At 59.8% G+C, this 17817-nt stretch overlaps 1 protein-coding gene across 6 annotated transcripts; it reads left to right on the top strand.

Moving 5' to 3' along the window:
- The first annotated feature begins 24 nt into the window (after nt 1-24).
- On the top strand, nt 25-17509 carry HAGH (hydroxyacylglutathione hydrolase). Of its 6 annotated transcripts, none has more exons than XM_032845997.1 (10): nt 25-144; nt 658-793; nt 2965-3140; nt 3583-3647; nt 7925-8042; nt 8649-8757; nt 10424-10527; nt 10754-10855; nt 16727-16806; nt 17274-17477. In XM_032845997.1, exons 3-10 carry the CDS (start codon nt 3036-3038, stop codon nt 17371-17373), a joined length of 783 nt encoding a protein of 260 aa, XP_032701888.1. In that variant the 5' UTR covers nt 25-144; nt 658-793; nt 2965-3035; the 3' UTR covers nt 17374-17477. The 6 variants fall into 6 exon arrangements, with proteins under 6 accessions (XP_032701888.1, XP_032701889.1, XP_032701890.1 ...); XM_032845995.1 differs by lacking the exon at nt 25-144 and adding an exon at nt 346-452 and having other exon boundaries at nt 17274-17509; XM_032845998.1 differs by lacking the exon at nt 658-793 and having other exon boundaries at nt 30-144.
- The last annotated feature ends 308 nt before the right edge of the window (nt 17510-17817 follow it).

Raw genomic sequence — 17817 nt, 5'->3', positions numbered from 1 at the left:
CCGCTCTGAGCTCTACCGGGTGCTCGGCAGTCGCGGCGCCTCAACTCCTGGGAGCCGCTGTCCAGCAGCTGCCTCGGGGCACGGGCCTGGTGCCTGGAGAGCGGCGGAAGCACTGACGCTGCCCTCCGGCCGCGGCCGCCGCAGGTATCTCCCGGCTCCCCGGCAGCACTCGGGTCCGCGGAGGCCCGGCTGGCAGCCGGCACGGGTTTGGACGCGGGCGCTGATTGGCCGAGGTCTGGGGCGGGGGCGCTAGGCGTGCGCTGGTTGGCTGGAGGGCGGGGCGGCGGGTGCCGATTGGCCGCGGCGCGCCGCCGGCGTGTGCGGCCGGCCCGCCCCTCGCGCCGCCGCCGCCGCCGCCGCCCCGCCGTCCCGGGTCATGGTGCTGGGCCGCGGGCTGCTCGGCCGCCGGAGCCTCGCCGCGCTGGGAGCCGCCTGCGCCCGCCGCGGCCTGGGTAGGTGGGCCGGCGCCGGCCGCGGCGCGCAGGGGCGCGCCTGACAGGCGCCGGGGGCGCGGGCCCCGGCCTGCTGGGGGGGCCCGCCCGCGTCGTGACCCGGTGGCGGCGGTTGGACCGCGCCCCCGCGAAGGGTCTGGCGGTGCTGGGGGCGGTCGGGAGTCGCCGGGCCGCCGCGGGCTGATGCTGTTTTCTGTCGACACAGGCTTGTAACCCTCGCCGGCGTCCGGGCGCGCGGGTTGGGGTCGAGGAAAGGCCCCGCGGCACTTGAGTCAGACTTGGCGGGGCTGAAGACAGTGGGGTCACTGGTCGGCTGGGGGTTGCTGGCGGATTTGTGCCCGGTAAGGAGACGCGCGCCGCAGCAGCCCCGCGCCCTCGTCCGCCCGCGGCCCTCCCCGGGCGCCCTTCCCCGGCCGGGCGGACCCCGCGTGTGTGCGCCTCGGGGCCTACCTGCCCATCTCTTCCTGCGAGCTCCGGCTGACAAGTGCAAAGGGCAGGAGGCCCGGGCAGTACCGGGGTTGCAGCAGGACGGGGTCCTGGGGACTGTGGGGCCCTGGCCCTCCCTCTAGAAGGAGAGGCGTTGGGCTGGCGGGCTTCCAGGGCCTGTGCTTGCAGCTGCCAGATACCTGTCCCACTGCGGGTTACCTCCTGCTTTGTCGGAATATTTTGACCTTGATTTTGAAATCTCTTTTTCTTTATTTCCTGATATCTTATCTGGCTAATGTGGCAATAGGGGCAGTAGGGTGACCCGAGTCTTTGGGAGATGGTTAGCAGTTGGAGACATGACCACGTAGCAGTCGCGAGGGAGGCAAAGCTGTCCTTGGCCGTTTTAGATCTCACCGAGAGCGCTCGGTGTTCTGGAGTGGGTAGGTGTTGCCGTCACTAAGGAAAGAGCCTGTCGTTTTTTCCATTTGGGGACACTCCTCAGAGTGTCGGGGCTAAGCCTTTTTGCTTCCAGAGTCAGGCAGAGATCATGAGTAGGACTATAGGGAATTGGCAAGGTTGTGGCCACCTGGTTCAGATGGGAGCCCGGTCCCAGCCTCGGGATACCGTATAGAAGGACGGGCCCGGTTCAAGAGAAACCAAGCAAAACGGGTCTGAGGTCTCGGCTGGGACCATAGGCTGCTGTTCCGTGCCCTTTGCGCCTACGAAAGATCACAGAGCAAAGCAGTGCGTTGGAAGCATTTCTCAGGCATGTAATGTTTGGAAAAGGAAGCCGGCTTTCGGGGGTGCCTGCAGAAGTCTCTGATTCCCCGGGTTCTCTGGGAGAAGCTTCGGAGCACCTGGAGGAGCCCGAGCACACGCTGCGGTTACAGCCCCTCACCTGGGCGGTGTTCCTCTCCCAGACTCCAAGGAGAGTCCTGTTTCCGTCTCGCTTTCCTCCCTCCCCCAACCCCAGTAGGTGCGCTCCGCTCTGTAGTGCTTCCTGGGCTGGGGTAGTGCTGGGGCCTAGGGAGGGTGGGTAGTCACGGAAACCTGGCCATACAGAAATGTTTGTTTTGCCGTGTATGAGGGAGGAGAAGGGCCTGGAAAATGCCCAACTGGTTGTCCAGGGAAAGGGGAGTTGGATATCTTGGTGTATTCTTGACAGTTTCCCTGGCCGTGGCAAGATAAGGTCGAATTCAGCCCTCCGTGGCCCCTGGAGATGTGGTCTGTCAGTCAGTGGGTCCTGCCTGCTTTCTGGATGCCTTTTGGAAGAGGGCTTCATTCTGGCACCTCCCCCAGAATTTCATGGCTGTCTTCTGTCACCTTTCGTGGTGTTCATCTCTTTCACATCACGACAAATATTGTTGGGCCTCTGTGAATTTTTAGATCGAAGAGGAGTTTCGTTGTTGGAAGTGGCTTGGCCCCTGACTTCTCAGTCGGGGATGCCTTCGGCCCTTGCTCACTCTTGACACACCCTGCCGGGTCCTTTGGCTCAACTGTATGGCGATTCTGTGTCCTGTGCACTTGGATCTGGAGCAGGGGGCCACCTCTCCCATGTGTCAGGCCCTGGTCGTTTAGTGCGTGGTCCAAATTTCGAGTTCCTGCCTATGAAAGAGAATATTGTTTTCTTCTCTGGCTGGAGACTTAGGAAGGCTCAGAGGCGCTCGCCCTCCGGGTTCCTCTCTTCGTGGTCTTTCTGAGTCGGGTGTGAACACCCCAGGACTGGCACTGGTCACTTTTGACTGTGGTTTGAATCACAGGCACAAACTGGCACCCCGTCCCCTGAGAGCTTGCGAAAAAGAAAATCAGGATCATAGTGTGAGAGAAGGGATTTCCGTGAATATGCATGTGAAGAATTTTCTGTGTTTTTCTTATGGATGTGGTAAATTAGGATATTTTCTTCTTTCCCGAAGGAACTCAGAAAACCCGTTGTGGCCAGCCTCACACTTTGCCGCTGACGAGTCCCTTCCCCGGGATGTTGGGTCCCCAGCACGTGGGGTCTCCTGGGCCTCCCGGCCAAGGGCTTGTCTTTGAGCCTCAGCCTGGGGCGGCCTCCCATGGACACTGACCAAAGCTTTGTCTTCAGGCCCAGCCCTGCTGGGAGCCCTTCTCCATCACACGGACTTAAGGAAGAGCTTGACGGTGGAACAGGGCACCATGAAGGTTGAGTTACTGCCCGCGCTGACCGACAACTACATGTACCTGATCATCGATGACGAGACCAAGGAGGCCGCCGTTGTGGACCCGGTGCAGCCCCAGAAGGTGGGAGGCAGGGCCCCAGCACCACCCCACCCCCTGCCAGGGCTGGTAGCTGTAGTGTCCTTGTAGTTTGGTCGAAGCTAAACAGAAGTTCACCCGTTTGGTTTTTGAAAAACAACCAGTGTCCAGCCACTCTGCGAGGGCTGGAGGCCGCCAGCAGCTTGAGCGAGGAGAGCAATGGGCTTCTGTCTGGAAGGTCCCTGGGTGCCAGGAAGCCCCAGGGGCGATTACCTCGGGCAGAGGGACTTGGAGAGGTCATGGTTGGCCCTGAGCTGCCAGCTGGGTCAGGAGGGACCGGGACCGGGATGGGGGGCAAGTCAGCAGGGTCAGGGCAGGGCGTGGCCCCTCCCAGGCAGGCCTGGGTCCTGCTGGGCCCCCTACAGCTCGGCCACCCAGTGCGGGGAGTGTGACCGTGGTCCCCGTCGTGCCTTGTGTTTGGTTGCAGGTTGTAGAGACGGTGAAGAAGCACGGAGTGAAGCTGACCACGGTGCTCACCACGCACCACCACTGGTAAGTCCTCCCCGGCCGGCGCGGGCCTGTCTGCTCCGGGCTGTGCGCGCTCCGGGCGGGCGTCTGTGGGGGTCAGGCACTTGGGCTCTCTGGGCCCTCCTACGGGTGGAGACCTGCGGGACTGGGGTGCTGGAAGCCGTCGTCCCTGCCCAGCTGCGTTCTCTGTGCCACTGAGGGTCGGCCCCAGCGGGGTTCTGAGAAGACCGGCCGGCGGTGGCCCCTGTGCCGCTGTCCCGTGGCCTTGGCCCTGGGCACTGCTAACTCGGGGCTGCATGGGATGGACCCCCAGCAGCATATGTGAAGGCTCCGGGCTCGTGTGATGGGAGACAGGCTTTGATGTCAGGGAAGAAACTATTCTAGATGTTGGTGTTTTTAAAACTCAAGCCGCTCTATTTGGAGAGGTTGTGGTTTTGAAATTGAAGGTAGGGGGGTGAGGAAGCACCTGTGTTTGCATTTTAGGATCAGAGCTGAAACTCAGAGCTCTTTACAGTAGAAAAAAATATTGATTTGGCTCTAAATTGTCTTTTGCATGGGAGTGCCCGAGGGCAGCCCCGGTTCCCACGGCTTCAGCCTGCAAGGGCCTGGGCCGGTGGGTTTGTTCTGTGGTGGCCCAGCAGGCACCAGAGTCTTTGGGGTGTTCCTCCCAGGCCATCAGCTGTTAACTCCTGAATGCGGAGGGGCGGGGCCGCGGCCTTGCCCTTGGCCGTGCTGCTGTGCTGCTGGGCTTGCTTTCCGGTAAGAAGCCAGGTCTGCCAACCAACCGCCAGGTCACTTTTCTAAAGTTGTGACGCCCTGGGGTTTTCCCTCTGTTTATGTTAGAATACAAAACCCCAAATTCCGCCCCAGACCGAGCCTCCCTCCCTCCCTGCGCTCCCGGAGGGTGGGGCTGCGGTGTTGCTTGGCAGAGCCCGCCCCTCTTATCTGTGGGCCCCAGATCTGGGCTCCTCTCGAAGGGCTGCGTGGACGAGGCTGCGGTGAGGAACCGGCGCCTTCGCCTTGACCCGGGAAGGCTGGTCTGCGGCAGGGCCCTGGCTGGGCTTCGGCGGTGCAGGTCCGGCCCCACAAGCTGTGATACAGGCTGGCCTGGTCCCCAGTCCCCTTCGGGCACTGCCGAGCTGGGCCTGTGTGCGTGTGTTTACTTGTTTAAAGTTATAAGTGTTTTTATTTTTATGCTATTTTAATTCCAGTTACTATCTGGTGTTACATTGGCTGCGGGTGTGCGACACAGTGACCCAGCGGCTGTGTGTGCTCCGTGCCCCTCACACGCGCGCTCCTGGAGCCCTGTCACCCGCGTCACCTTCCCCCACCCGCCTCCCCGCTGGGAACCATCTGTTCCTCCTCAAGAGTCTGCTCCTTGGTTTGTCTCCCTTCCTTTTCCTTGGTTCCTTTGTTTATTCAATTCCACGTACCAGTGAAATCACGCGGCATTTGCCTTTCTCTGACGTTTCACGGAGCACTTGACTCTGTGGTTCTGTCCGTGTTACTGCAAATGGCAGGAGCTCATTCTTACAGTGTGTCTGTGTGTGTGTGTCTGTGTGTACACGTGTAGATCTCACACGTCTTTGTGCGTTCATCGGGGGATGGGCACTGGGCTGCTTCCGTCATTTGGCTGCTGGAGGTAATGGGGCTGTCGCCGGCCGCACGCACCCCCTGGGCGCGTCCTTGTGTTCTTCGGGTAGAGACCCAGAGCTTCAATGACTGAATCGGGGGATGGTTCGGGTTTTAGCTTTTCGAGGAGCCTCCACACTGTCTTGCACGGGGGCTGCGCCAGCTTGCGCTCCCGGCCGCGGGGCACGAGGGCTCCGCTTTCTCCCGTCCTCGTCAGCCCTTGTTTCTCACGTGGGTTGTAGCCGTGCGGCGCTGTGAGGGGGGACGCGTCCTTGTAGTCGGGGTTTGCGCTTCCCCAACAAGGCTTGGTGCGGAGCGTGTTTTCACGTGACCGCCGGCCATCTGGGTGTCTTCGTTGGAGAACTGTCTCTTCATGTCTTCTGGCCATTTTTTTATTTGGATTATGTGTGTTTGGGCGTGTTGAGTTACATAAGCTTTTTATAAATTTTGGATACTAACACTTTATCATTGGCAAATATCTTCTCCCATTCTGTAGGCTGCCTTTTGGTTTTGTGGATTGTTTCTCTGGCTGTGCAGACTTTTTTTTTTTTTAAAGATTTTATTTATTTGACAGACAGAGATCACAAGTAGGCAGAGAGGCAGGCAGAGAGAGAGGGGGAAGCAGGCTCCCTGCCGAGCAGAGAGCCCGATGCAGGGCTGGATCCCAGGACCCCGGGACCATGACCTGAGCTGAAGGCAGAGGCTTTAACCCACTGAGCCACCCAGGCACCCTGTGCAGACATTTTTTATTTTGATGACATCCTGGGAGTTTGTTTTTGCTTTTTGTCCCCTTCGTCTGGAGATGTGTGTAGCAGGAAGGTGCTGTGGCTAATGTTAGAGTCGTCACTGCCTGTGTTCTCCTCTAGGACTGTGAGGGTTTCAAGTCTCACATCCGGCTCTTTCATCATTCTGGACTTGTCTTCATGTGTGGCGTAAGAAAGTGGTCCGGTTTCATTCTTCTGCATCGGACTGTCCTGTTTTCCCAACATCGGTTGTCGAAGAGACCGTCCTTTTCCCATTGCGTATTGTTGGATGGGTCATTTCCGGGCTCTCTCTTCTGTTCCATGGATCTGTGTGTCTGTTTTTGTGCCGCTGCCGCACTGTCTTGATGATCACAGCTTGTGATAGAGCTTCAAGTCCGGAATCACGGTGCCGCCCGCTCTGCATCTGGTTTTCAGGATCCCTGTGGCTGTTTGGGGCCTTTGTGGTTCCCTAGAAATGTTAGGGTTCTTTGTTGTAGCTCTGTGAAAAATGGGGGTAGTACTGGCGGCTGTTGCGTCGAACGGTAGATGGCTTTGGAAAGTAGACATTTTAGCAGTGTTTGTTCCTCCAGTCCACGAGCACGCAGTGGAATGTCTTTTTCTTTCTGTCTTCAGCTTCTTTCACAGTGTTCCAGTTTCCAGACTAGTTCTCTCACCTCTTTGGTTAGGTTTAGTTCTGAGTGTTGTATATTTTTGGTGCAATTGTAAACGGGATCATTTTCCTAATTTCTCTAAATGCTGCTTCATTAGCACATAGAAGTGCAACAGATTTCTACGCCTTTTTTTAACGATTTTATTTATTTATTTACTTGACGGACAGAGATCACAAGCAGGCAGAGAGGCAGGCAGAGAGAGAGAGGGGGAAGCAGGCCCCCTGCTGAGCAGAGAGCCTGAATCGGGGCTCGATATTAGGACCCTGGGACCATGACCCGAGCCGAAGGCAGAGGCTTTAACCCACTGAGCCACCGGCGCCCCATCTACACGTTGGTTTTTATCCTGCAACCTTACTGAATTTGTGTATCAGTTCTAGCAGTTTTTTGGTGGTCTTTTGGGTGGGGCATTGCCATTTTTAAAAAAGTTTTTTTAAAGATTTTATTTATTTGGCAGAGAGAATGTGAGAGAGGGAACGCAGCTGGGGGAGCAGGAGAGGGGGAAGCAGGCTCCCTGCTGAGCAGACAGCCCTATGTGGGGCTCGACTCCGGGACCCTGAGATCATGACCTGAGCCGAAGGCAGACACCCAACGACTGAGCCACCCAGGCGCCCCCATTTTATTTTATTATTACTGATTTATTTATTTTTAGGGAAGGAGAGATGGGGGAGGACGGAGGGAGAGGGAGAGAGACAATCTTAAGCAGGTTCCACAATCTCACCACCGTGAGGTTGTGACCTGAGCTGAAACGAAGATTTGGGTGCTTAACCAGTGGAACCGCCCAGGTGTCCCGGCATTGCCATTTTAGAGGACAGCTTCCACCTGCTCAGGGTAGTGGGTCTCAAACTGGGCCACCTGGGAGCCTCATGTTAGAACTGCTGCTCTGCAGGCCACCGGGGGCCAGCTGCGTCCCCACGTGGGACAGCGAGTCAGGCTGTGGTGCTTCTTACAGACCCTCAGGTGACCTTGTGTGCGCAGAGCCTGGGAGCTGGCCACAGGGATCATCTAGGAGTTTGGGCTTCGGTGTGTTTGCTTCAGAAGTTTCCACAGCTACGGGGAAGGGCGTAGAAATGCCTCACTCGGGAATGGCACGTCTGAGAATGTTCTCGTCAGCGCGGCCAAATGACAAGCCAGTTTCCTGTGTTGGGAGATGCGTTTCTGCTGAGACGTAACCAGAAAGGAGCCTTGTGCTCGGGGTTTAAGAGCAAGCAGGTCCGGTCCCATCGGCAGGAGCCCAGGTCTCCTTTCCCGCTTCCAGGGATCACGCCGGTGGGAACGAGAAGCTGGTCAAGCTGGCGCCTGGGTTGAAGGTGTGCGGGGGTGACGACCGGATCGGGGCCCTGACTCAGAAGGTCACGCACCTGTCCACACTGCAGGTGAGCAGTGCACCGACGGAGGGCACGGTGCAGTGCGGACACGGACACCCCCTGCCCGCATTCGGGGACCCGGCGGGTGCAGGACGGCCTGACGGTGCCCTCGCCAGGCCGGGTCTCGAGACGGTTGGGGCAACTGGACGCGTTGATGTGAGGTCCAGCGGGAGGATGTCCCCAGGAGCTCGGCGGGCGGGGCGGGGCGCAGGCGCACAGCTCCTGGTGCGCATGTGCAGAGCGCTCTCGCAGCCTGGGGGGCCGTCCTCGTCCGCTGACCCGTGGGAAGGTCGCGCCGATGTTGGTCTTGAATTCGGTCTTTGTGGGCCTGAACGTTTTAGAAGGGTTGGGGGGCAGTGGGAGTCCGGAAGGGGAACCGAGAGAAACCGTCTTTAAGAAGGAGGACGGCTGGCTCGGACTTGGCTTGGCTTTGAGGAGGGAGTAAAACACGGCGCCCCGCCCCGGGGTCCCCAGCAGGATGTGCCGCTGCTCCGCGGCACGGGGGCCGGAGGTCCGTGGGCCCCTGTCGGCCGCTGGGGCGGGGGTCCACCGGCTGCGAGCCCTGGGCAGCCCGCCGCGTGCAGGGAGCGAGTGCCAGCGCCCGCTCTGCTGCAGGTGGGGTCTCTCCACGTCAAGTGCCTGTCCACGCCGTGCCACACGTCTGGACACATCTGCTACTTCGTGAACAAGCCCAGCAGCTCCGAGCCGCCTGCGGTGTTCACAGGTGAGTGTGTGGGCTCGCGCCGGGCCAGGGAGGTCTCCGGAGACCCTCGGTGCTCCGCCAGGTCAGGGTCAGAGTCCGCAGCCAGGCTCCTGCGGGGCCTGGGGCTGAGGTGGGGGGTGCCCACGGCCCTTAGATAGAGCCGGGAAGCCTCCCGCTGACCGGAGCTCGGTCTGCCCAGGCCCGGAAGCCCCTCTGCCTCCTGACGGTTCTCAGCCAGCGCCAAGGGCTAAGCTCTGAGTCTTGCAGGAGCTTACGTTTCTGTCGTGAAGTCACTGCAGCGGGAGCCCGCTGGGAAGTGCCCCGGGGCTCCTGGAGTGGCTCCGCAGTGGGACGGGCACACGTGGGGCTCGGTGACCAGCCACTGGTCCGGCAGGGGGTGCCTCTGCTGCCTCGTGACTCCGACGGCACCCCACAGCAAAGCTCATCTTAAAGACCGGTCGTTTTCAGTGTCCCCAGTGCGGTAGCAGCAGGTGCACGCCCTGAGCCGACTCCGAGTTCGCGCCGTGGGACCCCGGGGACCCCGGGCTCGCTCGGCCTCATCTGCTGGTGTGTGTGGCCGTGGAACCGGCCCCCAGCGCCGCCTGCGAAGGGCCCCCGAGTGGCCATGAGCAGCCGGTGTTGCACCCGTACCCGTTACCGCTGCAGGGTGGGGGGGGGCGTCAGGACCTGGGAGTGAGGCGGGTCCCTGGGGACTGCGGACACAGAAGCCATGTGCCTGCTCTGGAAGGTGGGGCTGCGTGCTGAGCCCAGGCCCTGCGCCCGGCGCCCCTCCTCCGTGGACAGCGGCTGGCGGGGCGCAGGGTATGGACAGGTCAGGAGCATCCTCGGTGCGGAGGCTCTGGCCTCTGCCGCCCTGAGGCAAGGACTGAAGTGTGGGAACCAGGATGTCCAGCGAGGCCCTGGAGGCAGGTGTGGGAATAAGGGGTGCTCCGCTGGAGGGAGGGCCCGACCTCAGAATCCCCTGCGCCTGTGTGCGTCCCAGCCTCCCCCGGGGTCTCGTGGACTTCTCACTGGTTCCCAGGCTCCCCCTACGTGTAGGGCTTGTTCAGGGCCACAGTCCCAGTCCCACCCCCACTAGGCTGTCCTGTTGTCCCCTGGGAGCAGTGCAGTACCACCCTCGCCGGGGGGGCCCCATGACAACCCTGTGGTCCTGGGTTGTGGCTCAGGCTCCCTGGGCAGAGATCTGGCCAGAGATGGTGGAGGGACTCCCTGCGCCTGGGGCCTGGAGAACAGCGGTCCGGGCACTTGCTGAGCGTGGAGCCCCCCTCAAGGAAGCAGCGGAGGCTGGGTGGGTGTCGGGGACGGGACGGCCCTCCAAAGGGCGGAGGCAGGAAGGGGGCCTGTGTGGTGAGGACCAAGGTGGTGGCTGGTGAGCTCAGGGGCTTGTCCAGGCTGGTGCTGGCCGCCAAGGGCAGGAGGAAACAGGAGGTGGGCCTGGGACGGCTGCTGGGCCAGTGGGAACAAGGGCTGGTTTGGGGGGTCTCAGTGCTAGGACTGACAGGGGGCAGTGAAGGAAGGAGTGGGGTTCAGCACTCCTTGGGGGGCGCTGGTGGAACCAGTTAGTGAGACTTGGGGGCTGGGAGCTGAAGGCTGGGGTCAGGGTTTCTTGGTTTGTTGCTGTCCTGTTGGCGGCCCCCCACTGGTCCCTGGCTGTGCTGTTTCTCAGGTGACACCTTGTTTGTGGCCGGCTGTGGGAAGTTCTACGAGGGGACAGCAGATGAGATGTACAGAGCCCTGCTCGAGGTCCTGGGCCGGCTCCCTCCCGACACGGTAGGCGGCGCCCCACGCGTGGGGCCGGCGAGAGCGGGCGGGCGGGCCGCTTCCCCTGGAAGTGAGGCTTTCCTGGTAACGTGTTTTTATTGTCGTGGACACGCACGCAGGCAGTGTGTGTGCGAGTCGCTAACGGGTCCCAGCCCGGAGCCCCGCGAGCCCATCTCCGAGGGGCCTGAGGGCACGTCCTGGGGACTCGGAGCTCACAGGCCGGTGTCCTCCTCAGAGAGTGTACTGTGGCCACGAGTACACCATCAACAACCTCAAGTTCGCGCGCCACGTGGAGCCCGACAACCCCGCCGTTCAGGAGAAGCTGGCCTGGGCCAAGGTGAGCAGGGCGCGCCGCAGGGCTGCGTGTGCCGGGCGGGGACCAGGACGGGGCTCCCGGGAGCTCGGGGCATCTGCACCGCCGCACTTGGGGCTCCGTCTCCCATGTGGGCACGAGGGGCTCCTCCCGGCCCGGCTCGAGCCAGCGAGGAAGCCCCCGCCGTGTCGTTGGGATCCTCGCTGACCCAGGGGCCCGGGGCTGGGCCCGGGATCCCGCACTTCTCGCCGGTGCGTCGGGGAGGCGGGCGCTGCGGGGCCCCGACCTGTGCTCCGCGGCTGGGAGGACAGTGAGTGAGCCCCGCAGCCTCCCGGTGCCCTGCGGGCCGTGGCGGGACCCGCCTGGGGCTGCCGGTCTGAGAGGCCTTTCTTTCTGCGTGGCCGGGGCTGGCTTCTTGCCCTCGGCGGGTGGCCGGGCTGTCCCACCCGGAGGGGCGTCAGGGGGCCTCGCGGCAGGGCCTCCTGCTCCGTCCCGGGACCACGGCTGTCTCGGAGCTCCGGCGTTGAATAAATCGCCTGTATTTATCGAGCATCTTCCCCAGTTTGGGGCCTGCGTGTGGGAAACGCCCCTGGGAGGACTGGGACGCGGCCGGCGTCAGCTGCTGGCGCGGGGGAGGCTTCCCCAGACGCCGGAGACCCGGGTGCCGCGCGGCGCCCTGTGGCTTCGCGGCTGCGGCGGGCCTGGCGCCCCCGGCCCTGTCCGTCCGCCCGCGCCGAGCCGCCGGCGTGGAGGAAGCTCGTTTGCGAAGGATCGTTCTCGCTCAGTGGGACACACCCGACCGGGCGAGCGGGACAGCTGCGTGACTCCTGACGCCGCGGCCTGGGGCGCCCCCGCGTCCCCCGCTGCAGAGCCCCGTCGCGGAGTCTCCCGCACACACAGCCCTAGAACGCGGGTCACGGGGCTCTTCGGGCCGCGGCTGCTGTGACGGTGCCGCGGGGTCCGCTGGGCCCGGGCGGGGCGCTCCGGCTGACGGTGCGCGGCCGCCGCGGGGGGGGACACGGTCGATGCGGGGTTCGCCCTGAGGAAGGTCCCAGGATGCTTCCAGTTGGTGGCCCCGTTGGCGTCCTCGCTGGGGCCGCGCCACGCGCCGGTGGACGACTGACGGGGAGCCCTTGGGGGCGGTGCGCGCTGGTGTCTCCTCGTGTTTCCTAAAATGTTCATTTCTCCGACGGTGATGGGCTCCCTTCTCACGGCTCGCGGGCCCCTCCCAGCTCGTCTTCCGCGGTGCGTGTTCGAATCTTCCGTCCCGGCTGTCTTTCTGGTTGCAGGGAGGCCTTGTGTGTTCTGGAAACGGGTCTTTGTCAGGAATCTCTCTCAAATACTTCCTTGCCGTTTGTCTGGCTTTTTTTCCCTTTTTCCTTAACAGTGTCTTTTTGAGAACACAAATTTATACATACTTTTGGTGAAGATGCTTATTAGTATTTTCTTTTACAGTTCTCGTGTCCTAAGAAATCTATGCATGCCCCCTGTCAGACTCCGCTGCGTTTCCTCCTGAAAGTTTAATGGTCTTAGCTTTTGTTTTTATAAAGATTTTATTTGTTTATGACAGACACAGTGGGAGAGGGAGAAGCAGGCTCCCCGCTGAGCAGGGAGCCCGATGCGATGCGGGGCTCGATCCCAGGACGCCAGGATCACGACCTGACTTGAAGGCAGACGCTCAACGACTGAGCCGCCCAGGCGCCCCCTTAGCTTTTATGTTTATCCGGATTTCTGTGTCGGTCCGTGGACCCTCAGATGGTGTTCGGTCTGAGGTAAGGGTAGAAGGGCCTTTTTTTTCCCCTAATTCACATTCAGCCGCTCAGTACCGTTTGTTGGAAACAGTCTGTTCCTCGTGGGACTGCCGTGGCACCTTTGCCGGGTGAAACGGACAGTGTGGGCACGAGTCACTTCTGCGCGCTCCTGCCTGTGCCCTGGCCTGTGGCACTTCTCCGCTGGTAGCGGACGGGCCTGACTTCCGAAGCCTGCGGCAAGTCTAGGGTCGGGCTGTGTACGTCCCCTAACTGTAGACTTTCCTAAAATTGGTTTTGGCTCTTTTTTTTTTTTTTTTAATTTTAGTTACTTATTTGAGAGAGGGAGCAAGCATGAGAAGGGGGAGGGTCAGAGAGAGAGCAGCAGACTCCCCGCTGAGCAGGGAGGCTGATGTGAGACTCCATCCAGGGACTCCAGGATCCTGACCTGAGCTGAAGGCAGACGCTTAATGGACTGACCCGCCCAGGCGGGTCTTCTAAGTGCTTTGCATTTCCATATACCATATAAACTTCAGGATTGTTTTGTTAATTTTAACCAAAAAAGTCGGCTTTGGATTGGGACTGTGTTGTAACAAAGGATTTGGAGGGAATTGAGGTCGGAACCATACTGAGACTTTCCGTGACTGTGCTATTGCTTTCCATTTATCGAGCTCAGTAGTTTTTCTCAGCAATATTTTGTCATTTTCATTGTTATGGAAATTGTACATATCGTTAAATGTATCCTTAAGAAATTCATGTTTTTGGGTTTTATTGGAAGCGAGTATTTGCTGAAGGCTTGACAGATACAGGTGACTTTTGCATCGCGATCTTGTATCCGCGGGACCTCGCTCAGCTCCCTTCCTCCGGGGTCTTTTCCGTAGACTCCTGAGCGCACAGTCACGTCCCCAACACGTAGAGACCGTTTTACCCCTTCCTTTGCCATCGGTGCGCCTTTTATTGACTTGTCTGGGCCGCCGCCCTGGCCAGCGTCCCCCGGACAGTGTTAGAGAAGCGGCGACTGCGGACATCCCTGCCTCGTCCCCAGGCTCCAGGGAAAGCGTTTAGTCTTTACCTGTTCGGTGTGATGGTAGCTGTGGGTTTTTGTAAATCTTCTTAGGTTGATACGAACTCACGTGTATTCCTGGTCTTCTGAGAATTTTTACCACGAGTGGGTGTGGAATTTTGTGAACTGATTGCTGTTTTCATGTTACGTGACTGTCCCCCGTGTTCTGCAGCCGCTGGGGGCGGGCGGGGGTCCCCCGCGCTTCCCGGCCCTCAGCCGCGCTCTGCGGCGCTGCTCTAGCCTCTTCTGGGTCCCTGCCAGGGGCTGGTCTGTCGTTTTGTCGTCTTGGGACGCCTTGGGTCTTAGTGTCAGGGTGACGCTGGCCTCAGGAAACGACTGGAAAGTGTTTACTCCGTTTTACAGAAGTTTGTCTGCGACACCGTTTGCTCCCCGGGTGTTGGCACTTGCCAGGGAAGCGCCTGGAAAAGCACGCTTTTCTGTGCAAAACCCTCTTTGTTGTTGTTGCGACTTAATGTCTTTATGTAGGGCTGTTGGGTTTTTACATCTTCTTGAGTCAGTTTTGTTAGCAACTTGTGTCTTTCAAGGAATTTGCCCATTTTGTCAAGGCTTTCGGGTTAAGTGACAGATTTTCATTCTGGTCTTTTTACGATGTAACGAGCCGCATCGAGTGAACGCCTGAGTGACTCGGACAGACACACACGCACCAGGGGACCGACTGCCGGTGCAGTTAAGACAGAGGACACCCCCGTCGTGTTCTCTGCGGCAGCTCCGACGACCCCTGCCGCGTCGCGCGCCCTGGACCTCAGCTGGCGTCGGCGGGGCTGCAGCCAGGGGAGGCTCCGCCGCGTCCCCGCGCATCTTCTCCCGCTCGGAGTCGGGGGGACGGACTCGCGCTGGGGCGCCCGCCCGCGGCTCGTTGCTTTTCGCTGCCCGGCGGTGCCCGCTGTGGGCTCGGGCCGCACGTCACCTGTTCGCTCAGAGGCCACCGGGCACCAGTCCTTGGGCCGCGCCCCTTTCACGGCTCTCGGGGAGACACCCGGGCCTGAAGCGGCCGCAGGCGCCGGCGCGTGTCTGACTCGGGGAGAGACGGCCCGGTCGTCCCCCGGAGCGGCGCTTGTTGTACGCTCCTCCGGGCCACGTGGAGGCTCTGAGCTGTCCTGTGTCCCCCCCAAGTACTGCGCCTCGTCGTTCTTCCTGGTGTTCGTCACTCTGATGTATGTAGTGGAGGTACGCTGTAGTTGATGTCATTTTATTTACTTACTTTTTAAGACTTTATTTATCTGACAGATCACAAGTAGGCAGAGAGGCAGGCAGAGAGAGAGGGGAAGCAGGCTCCCCACTGAGCAGAGAGCCCGATGCGGGGCTCGATCCCAGGACCCTGAGATCATGACCTGAGCCGAAGACAGAGGCTTAACCCACTGAGCCACCCAGGTGCCCCTGCATTGTGCTTTTAATTTGTATTTCCCTAGTGTCTAATAATGTTGAACGTCTTTTTATGTGCCATTGGCCATTTTGTGAAGGGTTTGTTCAAGTCTTTTGGCCATTTAAAAAATTGGATCATCTTATTTAGGTAAGAGAATTTTCTCTCTCTCTTATTTGGTAAGTTTGTCAGATAGTTTCTCCCACTCTATGGCTTGCTTTTTATTTTTATTTTAATTTCATTTTATCTCTCTTTGTTTTCTAAATTAACATATAATGGATTACATGCCCCAGGGGTACAGGTCTGTGAATCACGTTGACACTGTAGCACGTGCCCTCCCCAGTGTCCATCACCCAACCTCCCTCTCCCTCCCCTCCTCCCCCGGCAACCCTCAGTTTGTTTTATGAGATTAAGAGTCTCATGGTTTGTCTCCCTCCCGATCCCATCTTGTTTCATATTTTCCGTCCTTTCCCCCCACGGCCCCACTGCCTGGATCTCAACTTCCTCATATCAGAGAGCTCATATGAGAATTGTCTTTCTCTGACTGACTGACTTCACTTAGCATAATAGTTCCTCTAGTTCCATCCACGGCGTCGCAAATGGCAAGATTTCATTTCTTTTGATGGCTGCATAGGATTCCATTGTGTATATACACCACATCTTCTTGATCCATTCGTCTGTGGGTGGACACGTAGGTTCTCTCCATAGTTTGGCTATTGAGGACGTTGCTGCTGTAAACGTTCGGGTCACTACGTTGGTATCTCTAAGGTAAATACCCAGTAGTGCGATTGCCGGGTCGTAGGGCAGCTGTTTTCAACTTTCTGAGGAGCCTCCATGCTGTTTCCCAGAGTGGCCGCACCCGCTTGTGCTCCCACCGGCCGTGCAGGAGGCTCCCCCTTCTCCGCATCCTGTCGGTCCCTGACTGGTTAATTGTCGCCGTTCTGACTGCTGTGCCGTGGGCTCTCACTGGGGTTTTGATGTGTATTTCCCTGTGGCTTGCTTTTTTTTAACCATGTATTTTGAAGAGTAAGGATTTTTAATTCTGATAAAGTCCAGCATGTTAAATTTTTGTATGGTTCATACCTCTTCTAAGAAATACCTCCTCTCCCAAGGTCAGAATTTCTCTTCGTTTCCTTTAAGTTTTATCATCCAGGCTTTGCTTTCAGAGCGTGTCGGCCCCGCCCCGACCGCTGGCGCGACCACGGCACTGCCTCCTCGTGGCGTCGGTGACCCGTGCTCCTGTCCTTCACCGTTCGTGTCAGTTTCGTTGATCTTTCCAAAGCACAATTTTTGCTTTAATTTTCCTTGTTTTTCCATTTGCCAAGCTGCCTGGCAAATGGCTCTTCCTGGGTCTTTGTGGGGCCCGTGGAGGGGACACCCTGCCAAACGCCCCGCGAGGGGAGCTCCCCACCTTCCAGGGCGGGGACCCGGGGCACCGTGTCATCTGTGTTGCTGCGGACTTTTCTCCCGTAAAACAGACTTTGTGTTAACGAGAAGAGTTCCAAGACTTGGCTCCAAGACAGCAGGGGGAGGAGGGACAGGTTGGTGGCGGCAGCCGGGACGCTTGGTTGTCCACAGCAGGCGGGGCCTGTCCTCACACTGATCCCCTCCCTTCCCTTCGCCTTCGGAGCTGGACGACGTCTGAAGGTACGGAGATGTGCCTTCACAAGTCCCTGCGTCACAGCGGCCTCTGTCCCCTGCAGGAGAAGTACAGCATCGGTGAGCCCACGGTGCCGTCCACCATCGCCGAGGAGTTCACCTACAACCCGTTCATGAGAGTGAGGTGAGGGGGCTCCGCGGATGCCCGTGCCCCGGCCCAGCCGCCCTGTGTGCCAGAGGCCACCCCGAACCCTGCATCAAGTAGAGTGTGGCCTTGGGCACGGGCCCTCTTCTCAGAAGGGGGTGCTTGGGCCCCGGCAAGCGTTTGGGGTCCTTTCTAACCCTGGAGTCTGGATCCATAGGCGGGTGAGGTACAGTCCCTGGCGGGGGGCGGGGTCTCGGGGAGCTGCCACCCAGGCCTGCCGGACGCCAGTTGGGGGTCGGTGTCCCCGCTGTCCGGGTCGCCGGCGGGATGGCTCGGCGAGAATAGCACGACCCCACGGTTAGGAACACGCGAGCTGGCTGCTGCTGTAGCATTGCGTTTTTTAAGCATGTCCCAACTTGCGCAGGCTCCTCCGGTCCCCGGCACCCTGCGGGGGCCGTGGGGGGCAGGGGGGGCGCGGCGTGCAGCCTGGTGTTCGGCCTTTGCAGGGAGAAGACGGTGCAGCAGCACGCCGGGGAGACGGAGCCCGTGACCACCATGAGAGCCATCCGCAAAGAGAAGGACCACTTCAAGGTGCCCCGGGACTGAGGAGGCTGTGGGGCCTGGGGCGCCCCTGGCCACCGCCCCCCTCAAGCACATTTGGGTATTCAGATGTTTTAGATAAATTTCTTGCCGGGAGTGCAGGAAATCCAGTCTTGGTTTAATTTAAATTAATTTCAGAGCCTTCGCTTGCGTCTCCGGTGTTCTAGTGCAGTTACCAGGGAAGTCGCGCGGGCGATCCCGGATGCTGCTGGCGGACTGTGCGCGCCCGGCTGCAGCGTGGGCCGGGGGGGACCTGGGGTGCCCAGACGAGGCTCGGGGTGCGGCCAGACCCTGGGCACAGGGCAGGCAGGAAGGGCTGTTTCCAGCCGGCTCGTTTCTGCATCTCGAGGTCTTCCTCGGTTCCAGATGGTGTCCTTTTGGGTTGGATCTGTGGGAAGAACCGTGCCCAGGGCTCTCCTCCAGCCGAGGTGGTCTGTCGCCACTCTCCCT

This window comes from Lontra canadensis, unplaced genomic scaffold, assembly GCF_010015895.1.
Source record: "Lontra canadensis isolate GAN:19392208 unplaced genomic scaffold, GSC_riverotter_1.0 scaffold171, whole genome shotgun sequence".
Taxonomy (NCBI): domain Eukaryota; kingdom Metazoa; phylum Chordata; class Mammalia; order Carnivora; family Mustelidae; genus Lontra; species Lontra canadensis.
The sequence above is the reverse complement of the archived record's forward strand: the minus strand, read 5'-3'. Positions and strand labels throughout refer to the sequence as shown.